The 13,538-nt window shown below is 32.8% G+C and overlaps 2 protein-coding genes across 4 annotated transcripts; one reads left to right on the forward strand and one right to left on the reverse strand.

Moving 5' to 3' along the window:
- The first annotated feature begins 2,704 nt into the window (after positions 1–2,704).
- On the forward strand, positions 2,705–5,015 carry LOC107495878 (uncharacterized). The gene is made up of 3 exons (XM_016117090.3): positions 2,705–2,809; positions 3,938–4,366; positions 4,470–5,015. Exons 1-3 carry the CDS (start codon positions 2,762–2,764, stop codon positions 4,680–4,682), a joined length of 690 nt encoding a protein of 229 aa, XP_015972576.1. The 5' UTR covers positions 2,705–2,761; the 3' UTR covers positions 4,683–5,015.
- A 166-nt stretch (positions 5,016–5,181) lies between these two features.
- On the reverse strand, positions 5,182–13,138 carry LOC107495833 (CSC1-like protein RXW8). 3 transcript variants are annotated; one of them, XM_021125511.2, is made up of 12 exons: positions 12,738–13,138; positions 11,287–11,651; positions 10,950–11,096; positions 10,432–10,495; positions 10,133–10,342; positions 9,142–9,327; positions 8,697–8,995; positions 7,891–8,167; positions 7,267–7,542; positions 6,022–6,255; positions 5,770–5,950; positions 5,182–5,554 (listed from the first exon to the last, which is right to left on the reverse strand). In XM_021125511.2, the coding sequence occupies exons 2-12, from the start codon at positions 11,562–11,564 to the stop codon at positions 5,472–5,474; spliced, it is 2,235 nt and encodes a 744-aa protein (XP_020981170.1). In that variant the 5' UTR covers positions 11,565–11,651; positions 12,738–13,138; the 3' UTR covers positions 5,182–5,471. The 3 variants fall into 3 exon arrangements, with proteins under 3 accessions (XP_020981170.1, XP_015972517.1, XP_020981171.1); XM_016117031.3 differs by having other exon boundaries at positions 12,734–13,138; XM_021125512.2 differs by lacking the exon at positions 12,738–13,138 and adding an exon at positions 11,842–12,127.
- Positions 13,139–13,538: the final 400 nt, after the last annotated feature.

A 13,538-nucleotide genomic window follows, 5' to 3' on the forward strand; every position in this document is an offset into this window, starting at 1 on the left:
GGAGGAGACATATCGAACTGGCCGACGGAGGTGGAGGCGTGTTGGGTTGAGTAGCGGAGGGGAGGAATGTCGGAATGAACAACGGTATGAGTGGAGGAAGGGGAGGAGGGTTAAGATAGATCAGAACGTGATGTGACGGTATATTAAGAGGAGATTACGTTTCCTAACTCTAATAATTTAAATTTAAAATTTGATTATTCTAATAAATTGAGAATCTAATTTTAATAATTAATTTAATTTTTTTAAACTGTTGTTTACGTTGGTTAACATTTATATTTTTTTAATGGAAAAGTATAGGTAAACAATAATATTGTTGAATAATGTGAATAATGGAATTAAAAAAATAAATTAATCTCAAATTTAATTAGTGACATGAGTAATTAATATCTAATAATAACTAAATTTAAGATTTGTTGTTCATGTTGTTTTAGAAAGTCATTGGTTACTTAATATAACCCCATATGATATAAGAGAAAAATTTGAAGTAGTGTCTATTGTTGAAAACATAATAAAATCTTGTCTTAACTTATTTGAAAATGTAAAATGTTGATTGGTAGAGCATTTAAATAGAAAGATAAATAAGATGGAAGATAAATAAAGAATAAAAAATAATCTTATTCTAAAATATAATACATCAAATGATCTGTTACCGTATAATTTATATAACTGATCTCACACCATAGGATAAAATTTTGTTGTTGTTTGTTGTTGTCATACAAGTGAATACTTGATTATTCCGTTTGAAAGTTTTAAAAATAGTAAGGGCATACTTAATTAGGACGATAATAGTGCATCAAAATTAAAGCTTTTAGCTAGACTTAAACTGAAACATTGTAAAACATAAACAACATAAGTTTTATCCTAAAAAATTAACAACATAATTTCAGTAATGTCAATCAGCTAGTTAAACACGTCACGAATGATATTAAATATTAATTACATTGACATAAACAGACACGCCTAAGAAGAAAAAATAATTAATTATTAATTATTAAATAATTAATAATTAATGTAACTGGTGGAATAATTTCGCACTGTAAAGTTAAAGGGAATATCCCGAAGGCAGAAGAAACAGGAGGGAACAATCCTAATACATAAAACCAAAGACTTCAAAACAAAACTCGAGAGTTAGGGCAACAAAATTACAAATTAAAATGATAATTTATTGAGAAACACAACAAACTAATATTCCGTGATTGAGTCCCTAGACTCTGGTCTATGATAATAGATATGATATTCAATATTATAAGTATTAATTAATTATTTTGATATTTTATTTGGAAATATTTGACTACTGTTTTCTTTTAAATATATCTAAAAAAGAATTATAGTATTATTAAATTAAATAAACATGCATAATACTTCTTTCAATTTTGGCATAAGATTTAAGAGATATGGTAGATTCTATATTAAATATTGTGTTGATTTATATTTCATTCGTTATTGAAAGTAGAGTTCATATCACTACTCAATAATAAATGAAATCTGAAATAATAATATTGTGTTTAATACTTTTTTAATTCTTAAAATATCAGTTTGAAAACACAAAATTATATTCGATTCTAAAATAATTCTCTTTTTTAATATTAAGACGGTATTTATTTTTTCAAATAAAATTTTAATTTGATTGAGATAATTGAATACATGTTAGTTACGTATATTCAACTCACTTAATTTTAAGTATTTATTTATTATTATTTTTGTATATATGTATTATGTATGTATGTATTTGTGTGTGTTTAGATAATTATTTAAAGAAAAAGGTATACAATATGTTTACCAAACATTTCTCAAGAAACAAGTTCAACTAAACATGGCATGCTGAAAACTTTAGCTAGCTTTAAAATGATCCTTCTTAAATTAGATCAAAGTCACTATCTTTAATTATTATTATTATTATTATTATTATTATTATTATTATTATTATTATTATTATTATTATATTGATATTGATTTATGCATGATTACGACATTGACCAGCATGAAAATTTTTCAAAACTTGAGTCCTCCTCTTAGACCTGACAAACGTGTTTCATTGGGTAATTTATTTTCTTAAATGAATTCAAATGATTGCAGACAAATTTGTTAGGAGAAGCGCCAGGCATGTGGGTAAGTTTTGTGATTTGTAATTATCAATTATTATTATTAATATTTTTAATAATATAAAATTTTATTTAATAATATAAAATTATTTTTTTTGTTGGTTGATTAAGCACTAAGTTTTAGTAAAAATGCTTTTTTTAAATTTTCTAATTTTTTAATACCTGTGCATTGTATTTGTATCCATTCCAATAATAAAACAACCGACAATGACCCATTATATTCGTGTTTCAAAGAATCAAAGTTGCCCATTATAAGGACTACTAAAAAGTAAAAAATACCATATATATTTAACCCCCTCTATTTTGAATTAAGTATCTTTCTAATTATATATAAATATTAAGACAATTTTTAATTTTATTAAAAATATAAATAATTATTTTTATTAATTTTAGGCATTTTAATTTTCTCTTTAATAATAAATAAAAATTAATTAATAGCTTTTTTTGTACGTTGATTAATTAATAACTTTTAAGGCTTGGCCGTCGATTATATTTTATTGGGCCAAAAAAATACTAATTGAAGCCTGTACTTTAGCCCAATAGGCCCATTATTGATAAGCAAGATTCATACCAAAAAAAAAAAGAATCTGCAGGAGATAAACCCTACCGAAAACAACGAGATACTGATGCAGTGAATTGCAATTCCGAACAATTGAAGGATGGTGCCTGTTCCTTCTCTTGCAATTCCTTCCCCTCCCAAGTTACGGGTACGTGTCTTGCAATTTTTTTTTTCAATTCATGAAATTAAGTTGTAAACTACATTTCTGGAAGAACATTTCAGCTTATTTTGTTTGTGCTGAAGCAAGTTATTCAAATACTGACTAGACTTTCTGTTAATTTTTTATTTAAATTTCATCAGTTAAATGAACAAGTTATCTTTTGCTTCCCATATTATTCTTTGAAAGATTTAGGTTTGAACTATGCAATAATTTGTTAATCAGGCAAACATAGCAACACTCATTCTTAGGTTTGAAGTTATCCTTTGAGTTAGGGCTTGTTTCTGTAGATATGAATTTCTGCTGTTAATTCTAGTGGCTGGCCAATATTTTTAACAAGAGGAATTGAAGATAGACATTGATCTTAGTGAGGTAGAGATATTTCCCCCTAGGAATAGGTTTGAAAGAAATAATAAAGGGTGGTTCAGGGCACAAGGATCCTATCTGGTGGAGTCTGGGGAGTGTATATATCTGCAGCCTTACACGATCGAGCTTCTAGAACTTAAAACCCGTCACCTCTTTGGTCGCAAGGCGGCAACCTTGTGTGGCACTAAGACTTCCCTTGGATTTGAAATAGAATAGAGATAGAAGAGTATATGAAGGAAGCGATGTGCTGCTCTGGTTTCTTGAATCCGTGACCTTGTTTCCATAATCCATCAACTAAAGGCTACATCTTATTTGAATCATCGTGTAACTCTTCAAGATGTTGGCTGTTATCCATGTAATATCGGTGCAGGATTCCGCTTAAGCGTACACTATTGGCGTTTTGCTTTTATGTTGCATTTGATTAATGTCCATAGACACAAAAATACATGAACACTGTAGGAAACAAATATGTTTGGTTGCACCGAGAGTGAGAATGAGAATGAGATCATGAGAGACATGGTGGGATTGAAAATCATTGTCCTAGTGTGCATCTCAAAAGGAAGGACAGTAGTGTCCTTGGCTCAGTGTCTTGTCCCTCGTTCCAAATGCAGCCTAATATATTTATATTATTTATGTGCAAGGGAATCAAATCAACTTAAGTTGTAGTTCCAACAATTTATGGATTATGTTGTGCCTCAGCATTTGTTGGAAGTGCTCATTTCTTAATAGGAGTATCTTTCATTCATTGTGCAGGTTAATCTGTTTCAGTGCCAACCTTGCCAAGCCCATCGATGCTCAGAAATACATCTTCCCCACAGAATATTTTGTACTCGAACTCGTTCAGTTAAAGTTAAAGTGTCAACGGCAGACCATAATGAGCCTAACGGGGTTAATATGCAGCTCGGAGTCCTCGGGGAGAAACTCAGAGCAGCAATACCAACATCAGTTCAAGAATTTCCCTGGAGAAAAGCTGAGCAGATAGTTCTAGAAAGAGTAGTTTTTCTTGTGCAAGAGGCAGCGAAGTGGTCTCTTGTTCTATTTTTTGTTTTTGGCTCTTTATCGGACGTTGTATATACATTTTCCATAAATCGGGAACTAATAATGCCTGTTGGCCTATTTGTTGGCTGCCTAATGGCCGATTTCTTGAAGGAGATCTCACAAGAACTGTTTCATAAATCCGAGGTATACTTTGAATTTTGTTAGTTATGCCCTTGCAGTTCCAATGTTTCATCCCCATTTCTTTAGTACATTTGTTAATTACAATCCCGTACTCTGTGTCTGTCAGGAAAAGGACTTGAAATGGCATCTTCTGGGCCTATACAGCTTTTTTGTGTTTGTCAAGTTTATATCGACTAGGTTCGCGATACAACCACATGTATTTCTCTTGCATGTTGGAAATGGTGGCTTGATGCAGGTTTTGTGGTCTTGGAGAAAATCTATGGAAAATGCAACAAGCAAGTCAGAAGAAAACAACACCTCCAATTTGGAGTCTTCATGATTTTTTTGCCGGATCTTTTTAATAACTAATGCTGGTTTTGTACTTTTATTTAACGTAAATATCAGCCATCAAGCTCATTTGATCCGGCAATCGATTTAACTGTATCTGCTATCATGTATGAGTTGATCTCAGCAGCCACCAATCCCTTTCAAGTTTCAATTGTCTTGCTCTTGTGGGCTGGTTATTTATGCTGCCTATTCAAGTGGATGCCTCATACCTAAAGGAGCACATTTCTGATATTCATTGTTAGCATGCCATTTAACTATCAAGAGATATCATGTTTTGTTGGCCTGTGATATGAATGCTAAAAAATATAGTTCAAGATTTCATGTATGGATTGGCCTTCTTTCTCTAGGTGGAGTTGAATTTTTTATCTCTCTTCTCTGGATACGTTGAAGGGAGTTAACTAATTAACTTTTTTTCCAAGCCCTAGTAGCATTATTCTTTGGACTAGCATTTATATTCAAAAATTCTGCTTACTAGAATTTGCTATGCTATATTATCATTATTATTATTAATATTATTATTATTATAAATATAAATGTATAGACAAAAGGAACGCTAGTTTTTATCCCCTTCTCGCATTGAAGGTATTGACATTTGTAAGCCATTACATTACCTCCTCATGTTTTTATCTTTTTAAGCTGCCTGGAATTGACTACTACCTTTTTTTTTTCTTTACATATTCGGATTTAGAGGAAGTTAATATCTAAACAAAAAATATTTACAACTCAAAAAGAATAAAACACGGGAATGTTTCTTATACAATGTACAAGGCGAAGAACTCATTTACATCCCACCAAGCACTACTGCTTTGGTACTCGAAGTGCGATGGAAAGACCCTGATTTCTCTTTTTTAAGAATCTCCTTCCCTGAAAAGCAAGCAGCGAAGTTTAATATAGCTACACACAAATATCCTTTTATCTAGAGAGAAAACTGAAAAACTATAGGATTTGATTAGTTTCTACTCTATTTATGGTATGCAAGTTATACGTGATGGTAGTAGTATCAACTATCAAGTGATTTATTATACTTATGGTGAATCAAAATTAATATATGAAATCAAAAGCATTAGAAAAAAGAAAACCTTTCAGACTACGTTGTGGAGAAAACTGAGCATCCTCTTCGTCCGGGTCGCAATGACTGAAGCATCGGGGTAGGTCCGGGTCATGCAGCAAACCGTATTGGCAGTAGGCTGAATGCAAGTGCTGATGAATCTCTCTCAGCTTTCCACTCTCCTCATCTCTCCGATCCATGTCAATGGCAGTCTAAAACAAACTAAGTTAATCTGAAAAAAAGAGCGAATGAGAGACAATGGCGAATGGCAGAGAGGTTTTACCTGTGCTGAGTTGCTCTTAAATGATGGGAGGAATCGTTGTCTGCAATACTGGTGAAATAGGAAAGTGCCAACTACAAGGGGAAAGGTGAATCCAGATGCCACTGGTGAATGTTTCACTCCAAACACCCCAAGTGCAATAATTTGAGCAAAGATCAATGAGAACACTGTTGTGTTGTGAACAATTGGCCAGTACTGTCCCCCGCTATCGTATTTTGCGACGTACACATTCAGAAACTGAAATTCAAAGATAAAAAACAAATGAAGGTAACTAAGTTTTGCAGTGCACTGCAAAATATCACCTCAGCTAGCTAGCAAATTATTCCAGAAACAGAGGAACTCAACTACATAATATGCATATATGCAGGCATACATCTCTATATTTGTTATTTGGTTGTTCTTTTTCCTTTTTTTGGTTCATCTACACCACCCCAATTAAACTCTTTCCGTTAGAGAACATACAGAGACTTATTGGATTATATGGAGAAGCTGTAACATACTAGACAATCAGAATTGAGTTGTATTCTTAGATGAAGCGAGTCCCATGATTTCATATCGAAATTCTGGTTGTAATTTTCTGACTATTTAGTATTCCTGGTATAACAATCATACTCTAATAGGACCCTCAACTCTTTATGAATCAAGCTATATACGGTTTTATTTCTAATTCATGAAACTTGTACTTAAAGGTCCCATGCAAGCAATAAGAATTTATGTAAGTTCCAGTAATCATTTTCCTTTCTCTCATAAAAAACTCCTTTTTGATGAATAAGGTACGCATGACCTATGTAGCAATCTGCTCCCTTCCTCAACTTATTGCCCGATAATTAATAGCTTCCATCTCACATCATAATATCATACAATTGTGGAAAAATTACTACCCAAACCCTAGTACTTATTTATGCCTAAAAAGTAAAAACTTGTTTGGGAACCATTAAGTTGTTAGGAAAAAAAATTAATAATTTTTTTTATCATCTTTTAGAACATGTTTGGATACCATCAAATTATTTGAAATTTTTCTTTTAATACGTTTGGCAAAATTTTAAAAGTAAATGTAAAAATATTTTTTTAGAAGTTACAATTTATATTTTTTTAAAAAAATATTTTCAACATTATAAATAATAAAAAATATGGTAAATTATGTTAATGCATTAAATGAAATAAAACAGAAGAAACGAGAAAAAAAATTCCAACATGCAAGTTAGGGAAGTTTAGTGCGGTAATCAAACACAAGGCAGAAGTACAAACCTGGTTTCGGTACACAAGGTAAGCAAGGAAAAAGTAGATTATTAAGAAAGGCAACATTATGGGAGCCAGAATAGCATTGGTGAACCCAAGGAATCCAAATAGTAAGATCCTTGGAACTTCTGTGTGGTAAGGGAAATTTTGGGTTCCATTCTGTGAATCATCATTAAGCTTGAGTAATCTCTGAATAAAATTGCATAGGAGTGGATAAATTTGCATAATTTCACATCCCAAACTTGCCCAGCCAGATGTAAAAATATATGTTGTGAAGAAGGTGGCCTGCATAACATAAAAATCACAATCAAGTGAATCAATAATCAAGACTTACCGATTTATCTCCACTAAAAATCTCCAGAAAAGGGAATCAAGTAAACAACTGTGTATTATCCGGTCCTGCTCAAATATATGTTGCAGTTAAGTGCATAAAATCATGTCAACAAGAACATGTATTGGTTTATAGCGTAACCAAAACAATAAATTGAAATGAGGAATGTGTAACGTAGCTTAAAATAGACACTATTCCATAGTTATATATCAGTTAATTTATTGATACAATGGTAAAATTTTCTTATCTCTAATGTGAGATCCCCACTTCAGAGGATCACAATTCCAATAAAAATATATCACCTGTGATGGCACTGCCTTCGCAAGTTGGACAGGCAGGTCTGCTACACTTGAGAAGACTGAGAGTTGACTGATGACAGATCCGGTAAAGACATTAACAAAAAATACATTCCAGATTAAAAAGTACAAGACTTTGTAGCATGCACTCTTCTTCCTTCCACTTCGGGAAATACAACCTTCCAGTGATGAAAACAGCATCATCATAGGTGGAACAGCAAACAAAAATAAAACCAAGATCAAACTTGGTAGGTAACCAGTCACCATCTGATTCACCATTTTGCTGAAACAAAAGAAGGGGGGAACCGTCAATTTCGAGTTAAATCTTTTGCATTGTATAATTTAAAATACCAACATTCCATACTCCACATCTTAGTTATGATTATAATATTTCAAGTTAATGCTACAAGAAGAAGTTTGGCATACATAAATACAAATTTTAGCTTTGCATATCTCAGTAAATTAAACAAAAAGAAATTATTTGCAAAAAATTTATTGATGATTAACTACACATGTGATTCATCTCTTTGGTTTGGTTAGCAAGTGTTGACTCATGGGCCACTGTTTCAACGTAGTTATCCTGTTGAGCGATCAATTGTTCCTAAACATAAACTTTGTCAGTATCTTTTTCTTTTCCTTATGGTAATTTTGCGTCAAAGTTTGTTTTGTTAATTATTAAAATGAAGTTTCATATTCATCTAATAATGTGCTATGTAGGATCACGTACTTTGTTGATCATTAGAAGAATATGCACGCAAAGCAGATAATAGTCTACGACACTTGTCTGTCATAGATATGCAGAAACATCGTACCTTTTCAGTATCTCTGTCAGAAAAGGGAACATTTTTTGAAGCTTGTCTAGTTGAGTCAAGCCCTGTACAAATGTGACAGGGAGAAGGAACACTAGCATGAAGGCAATAGAAGCTATAAGTGTAGCTATCTTCCGGATCCAAAGTTGCCTATATGGTATGCAAATATTAGACCAGTAAACATCTTGGGGTTCAGGAGCTATATCTGTCACCCATAGCATGGGATTTGATGATTGAAGAATCTTTGAAGCCAGAAGAGCAGCATACCGACTTTTGAAAAACACAAAAGCAGCTGCACATTCCTGTATCAAAACCCAAAAAAAGTAAATATCAAATTAGTGGGGAAAATAAATTTGTTAAGAACAAAAAATATTAAGTTCTTTAAATTTCTATATAATAAATTACAACAAGAGCGGAATTATTATTTAAATCTCAGCCAAAACATTACCTTTTTTCTCATATCCAAATCCGAGCTAGTGTTGGTTGTTGACTCAAGTGCACTATTCCTCTCAATATTTATCATCTGGAAAGAATTTGCGTTTCCTCCACAAGAGCAACAATGAGTAAATATTGGCTTGGAGGTATTTTCCATTGTACCATCTTTAAGTACTCTAAAAACATGTTCGGCATCATCCTGGGGAAGAAGATTAAAACACACAACGGTGTAAGTAGCTGTACTATCCGAAGAGCGCTACATGTTTATATTATTGAAACAAAAAAACTCCAAATATTGTAAAGGATGAGCATAAATATGGATTTGAGCTTCTGGAATTGCAAAGCCCAAGCCCAGGGAAGGGAGGTTAGTTGTCTGAAATAGAACGCTTAGAAGTCACAACACAACAGCCTACATTGTATATTTTCCATATCCATTACATAAAGATTGACTAAATAGATGTTGAGAAATTCCTCAGATATCATACCAATGAAAGCTAAAACTATGACCATTATCCTGGAAATGAAATTTAGCACTAGCAAAAACCTCAATTTTATGCCAAAGTAAAAGGAAAAAAGAGAGAAGAGTCAAGGAGATGTGCGATTTCTTTTCATCTAAAAGAACCCGCAAAATGCAAAAGTGGTGCATATTTGTTAGAAAGAAAAAGGTATTTCCATTTCATATAAAGAGAATTCATAATATTTGTGATTTTACTTCAGAAGAGATAGAAGAATATGGAAGTTCCAACAAGTTCAAAGAATAAGCCAGAGAATGAAAGAAATGCAGATAATCATTTCAATTGTAAGTTGTTATAATGGTTCAGTCAACCTTCAACCAAATGATTGCCTTATACAGTGCAATGGATATACACACATCGAAATTTATGACTACACTAAGTGATGAGGATATAACACAAATTACACAAACACAAACAAAGAAAGAAAAAAATATCATGCAGAAATTACAGAGGAAAAGAAAACGAAAAAGAAGAAAGGGAGAAGCACACCTTCATTTTTTGAACTGTACCACACTTGTAGATTATTTGGTGTGACAAATATGTCGATGCATGGTAAGATGAGAAGAACTTTTTCACTGTTTCACAGTATGATTCTTCAGGAGACCAGGGAACTGATCGGACAAGAATCGTGAAAAGACTTGGACTTGGAGGCGCTCCAATAATATGTAATGTCCTCAAGTTAGCGATGCTCTTATACTCCTATATTCATCCACCACTTGATTAGTCATATTTAAGAATTGAAAAGTAAAACCAAAAACAAACTGAGAATTTTAAGTTCATATCCTTACAAAGAAAAGAAGAGAACAAGCTGAGAATGTTATGACGTACAATGCGAGACAATGAGCCCAAAGCCTGAAATCAAGTAAAAGAATACATATTACATTTGAGTAACCAGTTTGGAGGAGTGCTCCTGTATAAAATCATCAATCATTACTTTATCAATAACTTAGAGTACAATTATGAAAAAAGAGCAGAATACTAAGATATTGAGAATTCCAATTACAAATATTTTTGGCACACATTTCATGTATTAGAACAAATGTTCATATTGGTCCTTGTAAACCATGCAACATAGAATACACCCAATTGTCTTTTTAAAATAGCAAGCCACAAGTCGACACCTAAATATACATTGGGGAAATAAATTGATGTCTATATGAAACATTTAAGAATTAGACGACAAACTTCATGGCACATATGTTTCTATCACTGTTCTCAGCATATACACACTATTGGCTATTCTAACAAAATAATAAAAACTAAAATAATTTGCACTTAACTAAAAAAAATTAGAGATAGTGCGTACCACTCTGAATGTTGTTGGACATTCGCAATAGTAAATACATCCATTGACTCCAAAGGTATATCCTTATGCAACCTGTCCTTACCATGATAATTCACTGGAAGCACTAAAAAAAGGCAGACGGCAGCAGCAATGGAAAACACTCGAAGACTGAAGAAGACAATAGAACATCAACCATTAGTAAAATCACAAGATGGACAAAGAAAGTTTGTTCAGCATATGCTTTGAAATATGTTGATAAAAGAACTTATTTTGATTTGCATCATATAAAATGGTGTTGAAACCAAATAGGTAAAAGATGAAGTAACAAAAGCGGAAGGACTTTAGATGGAGTGAAAACCTGAACACAAGTATCCTGACAAAAACCACAGCATCCAAGCCACCAATAGCGAGTATCTCATCCTCGGTTGTTTCCCATGCTTTCAATATCCAGCTAGGGGTGGGAACAAACCTTTCCAAACAGAAATTAACATTTTTGGAACGCTTAGAGGCTACTCTTCGTCCAAAATACACAGTAAAATTGCTGGGCTGTTTTCTTAATACTGAATAAATTGAGAAGAGTGTCACACACACGGCGATATTAATTCCGGCAGAAGTCAACAGAGCAGCAACTTCCATCCCTGCTCACTGTGCTGGCAAGTTTGGCAGCTGTGCATCCCATTACTTAAGAAGGAATACATTAGAAATCCAAATTCTTCCCATAACCTGAAAGAGCACAAATTAAAAGAAAAAGAAAATGCCTAGGTAAGAAATGGGTTTCTTTGTATAAATATAACATACAGGAATGCAACATCGAACGACCTATTCCTTTCTTTAGTTAAGATGGAGGAAGATGTGAGAGGTCTGCACCTTCAAACAATAGGCAAAAGTACAGAGAACCAAAGGATCCACGTACCTAGAGCTAAAGAATCGAACTTGAAAGAACAGAACACTAGAATTATGATTCTATGATTCTTTCAGATTATATATATAACAGTTTGGAAGTATCATAAACTTCTAGATATCCCTTTTCAAGTTACCAAATGAGAAGCTTACTTTAAAATATTCAATTTTGCCCAGAAGTGGTTACTTGTACTAAAAGTGGAGTATAATCTAGGACTACTCTTTTAGCTAACAACCAATCCCGTTGCATGCATGATTGTGTACCCCCTGCTGGGGCGAAGGGGCGAAGGAAAAAATAAAATAAAATAAAAAATAAATATTGTTTATTTTTCTTATGCAAACTGATAAATATTGTCAATTTGATAAATAAACTAATCGAATATTGAATCTGCAACTAATTTCTATTCAGGAAAAATTTCAGAGGGTGGCCATAATTGAGAGGTAGCTTTAGAAAGCCAGAAAACACTAGAAGAAGAAGCAGTTTAGTAAATCACTGCTACAAACTACCACTAGAAATTATCAAACTTCCAAACAATTGAACCAATCAAAACATATTCGAAGCTCAAACTAAACACAGCTTTCAGAAGTCAGAACCACTTATTTTCTTCCAAACCATCACTTGAACCAAAAATATTTGTTAATTTATTTTTTAAAAAATGCAGCAGCTAGAACTGCAATCAAACGAGTAAACACAACAGAATTCAGCAGAAACAGAAACGATTGCCGGAGTAAAATATCCCTGAACCAATCAATTGCAGGCTTTAAAAAATTGAAATAAATAAATTAATCGATTCGAAGAGTAGCTAAATAATAGCAGCATAATATTTCGAATACGAAAAGCAGAACAACAAAGAAAATTTCAAAAATAATAAATAAATAAATAAATAAAAAGGAGCAAAATGTACCAACAATGGCGTATGTGAATGAAGAATCGCCGATCTCTGAATCAGCGAAACCGGTGAAGTCGAAACAGCAAAATGAAAATACAGAGAAATTAAAGAAGCGAATGAAGAATGAACGCTTCTTCTTCTTCTTCTTAGCAAAAACTGTACGTAAAACGCAAAAATGGTGTTGGTTGCTTCAACGTCACATGAAAGAAGAGATTGATTCAAAGGTAAAGAACGAAATCAAAACCCTAAAGAAGTCTTTGTGAATTATTTCCTCTTCTTCCGCGTTTGAAAATGCGAAGAATCTATTATTATGGCGAATCTCTCTCTTTCTGACAGCATAAACACAATCATCATTATCAACATTAGTTGAAACTGTTTCTCTCTCTTATTTAACGTTTTTTCCTTTCTTTCTTCTCTAACACACTCATGTCCACGGTGTCATTATGGTGCATAAATTGCAATTAGAAATGATAAATCAAATCATAATTATTATGATGGCATTTTTATTTTTATTTTGACAATTTGGTTTGGGCATTTGAAAATGAGAGAAGGTAATAGCGGGAGCAACGGATTCTACACGTGGCGGACACCGAGGCGCCAACCAAAACTACATGTAACCGCCCTAGCTATGCTCCATGACTTTCTCGATACGATGCGTCGCGGGTCTATCATGCATCCCTACATATGCTGCCACATGCCTTCTTCTTCTAAAGTCTTAATTAGTTGACCCCACAGAGATAGAGAAACTCTTTGCACCCCAATTTTTATTATTTTTTATCATCATTTGTCCGGTACAAATATTAAATAATTATCTCATTAA

The sequence above is a fragment of the Arachis duranensis genome, chromosome 6, assembly GCF_000817695.3.
Source record: "Arachis duranensis cultivar V14167 chromosome 6, aradu.V14167.gnm2.J7QH, whole genome shotgun sequence".
In the NCBI taxonomy this organism is placed as follows: Eukaryota; Viridiplantae; Streptophyta; class Magnoliopsida; order Fabales; family Fabaceae; genus Arachis; species Arachis duranensis.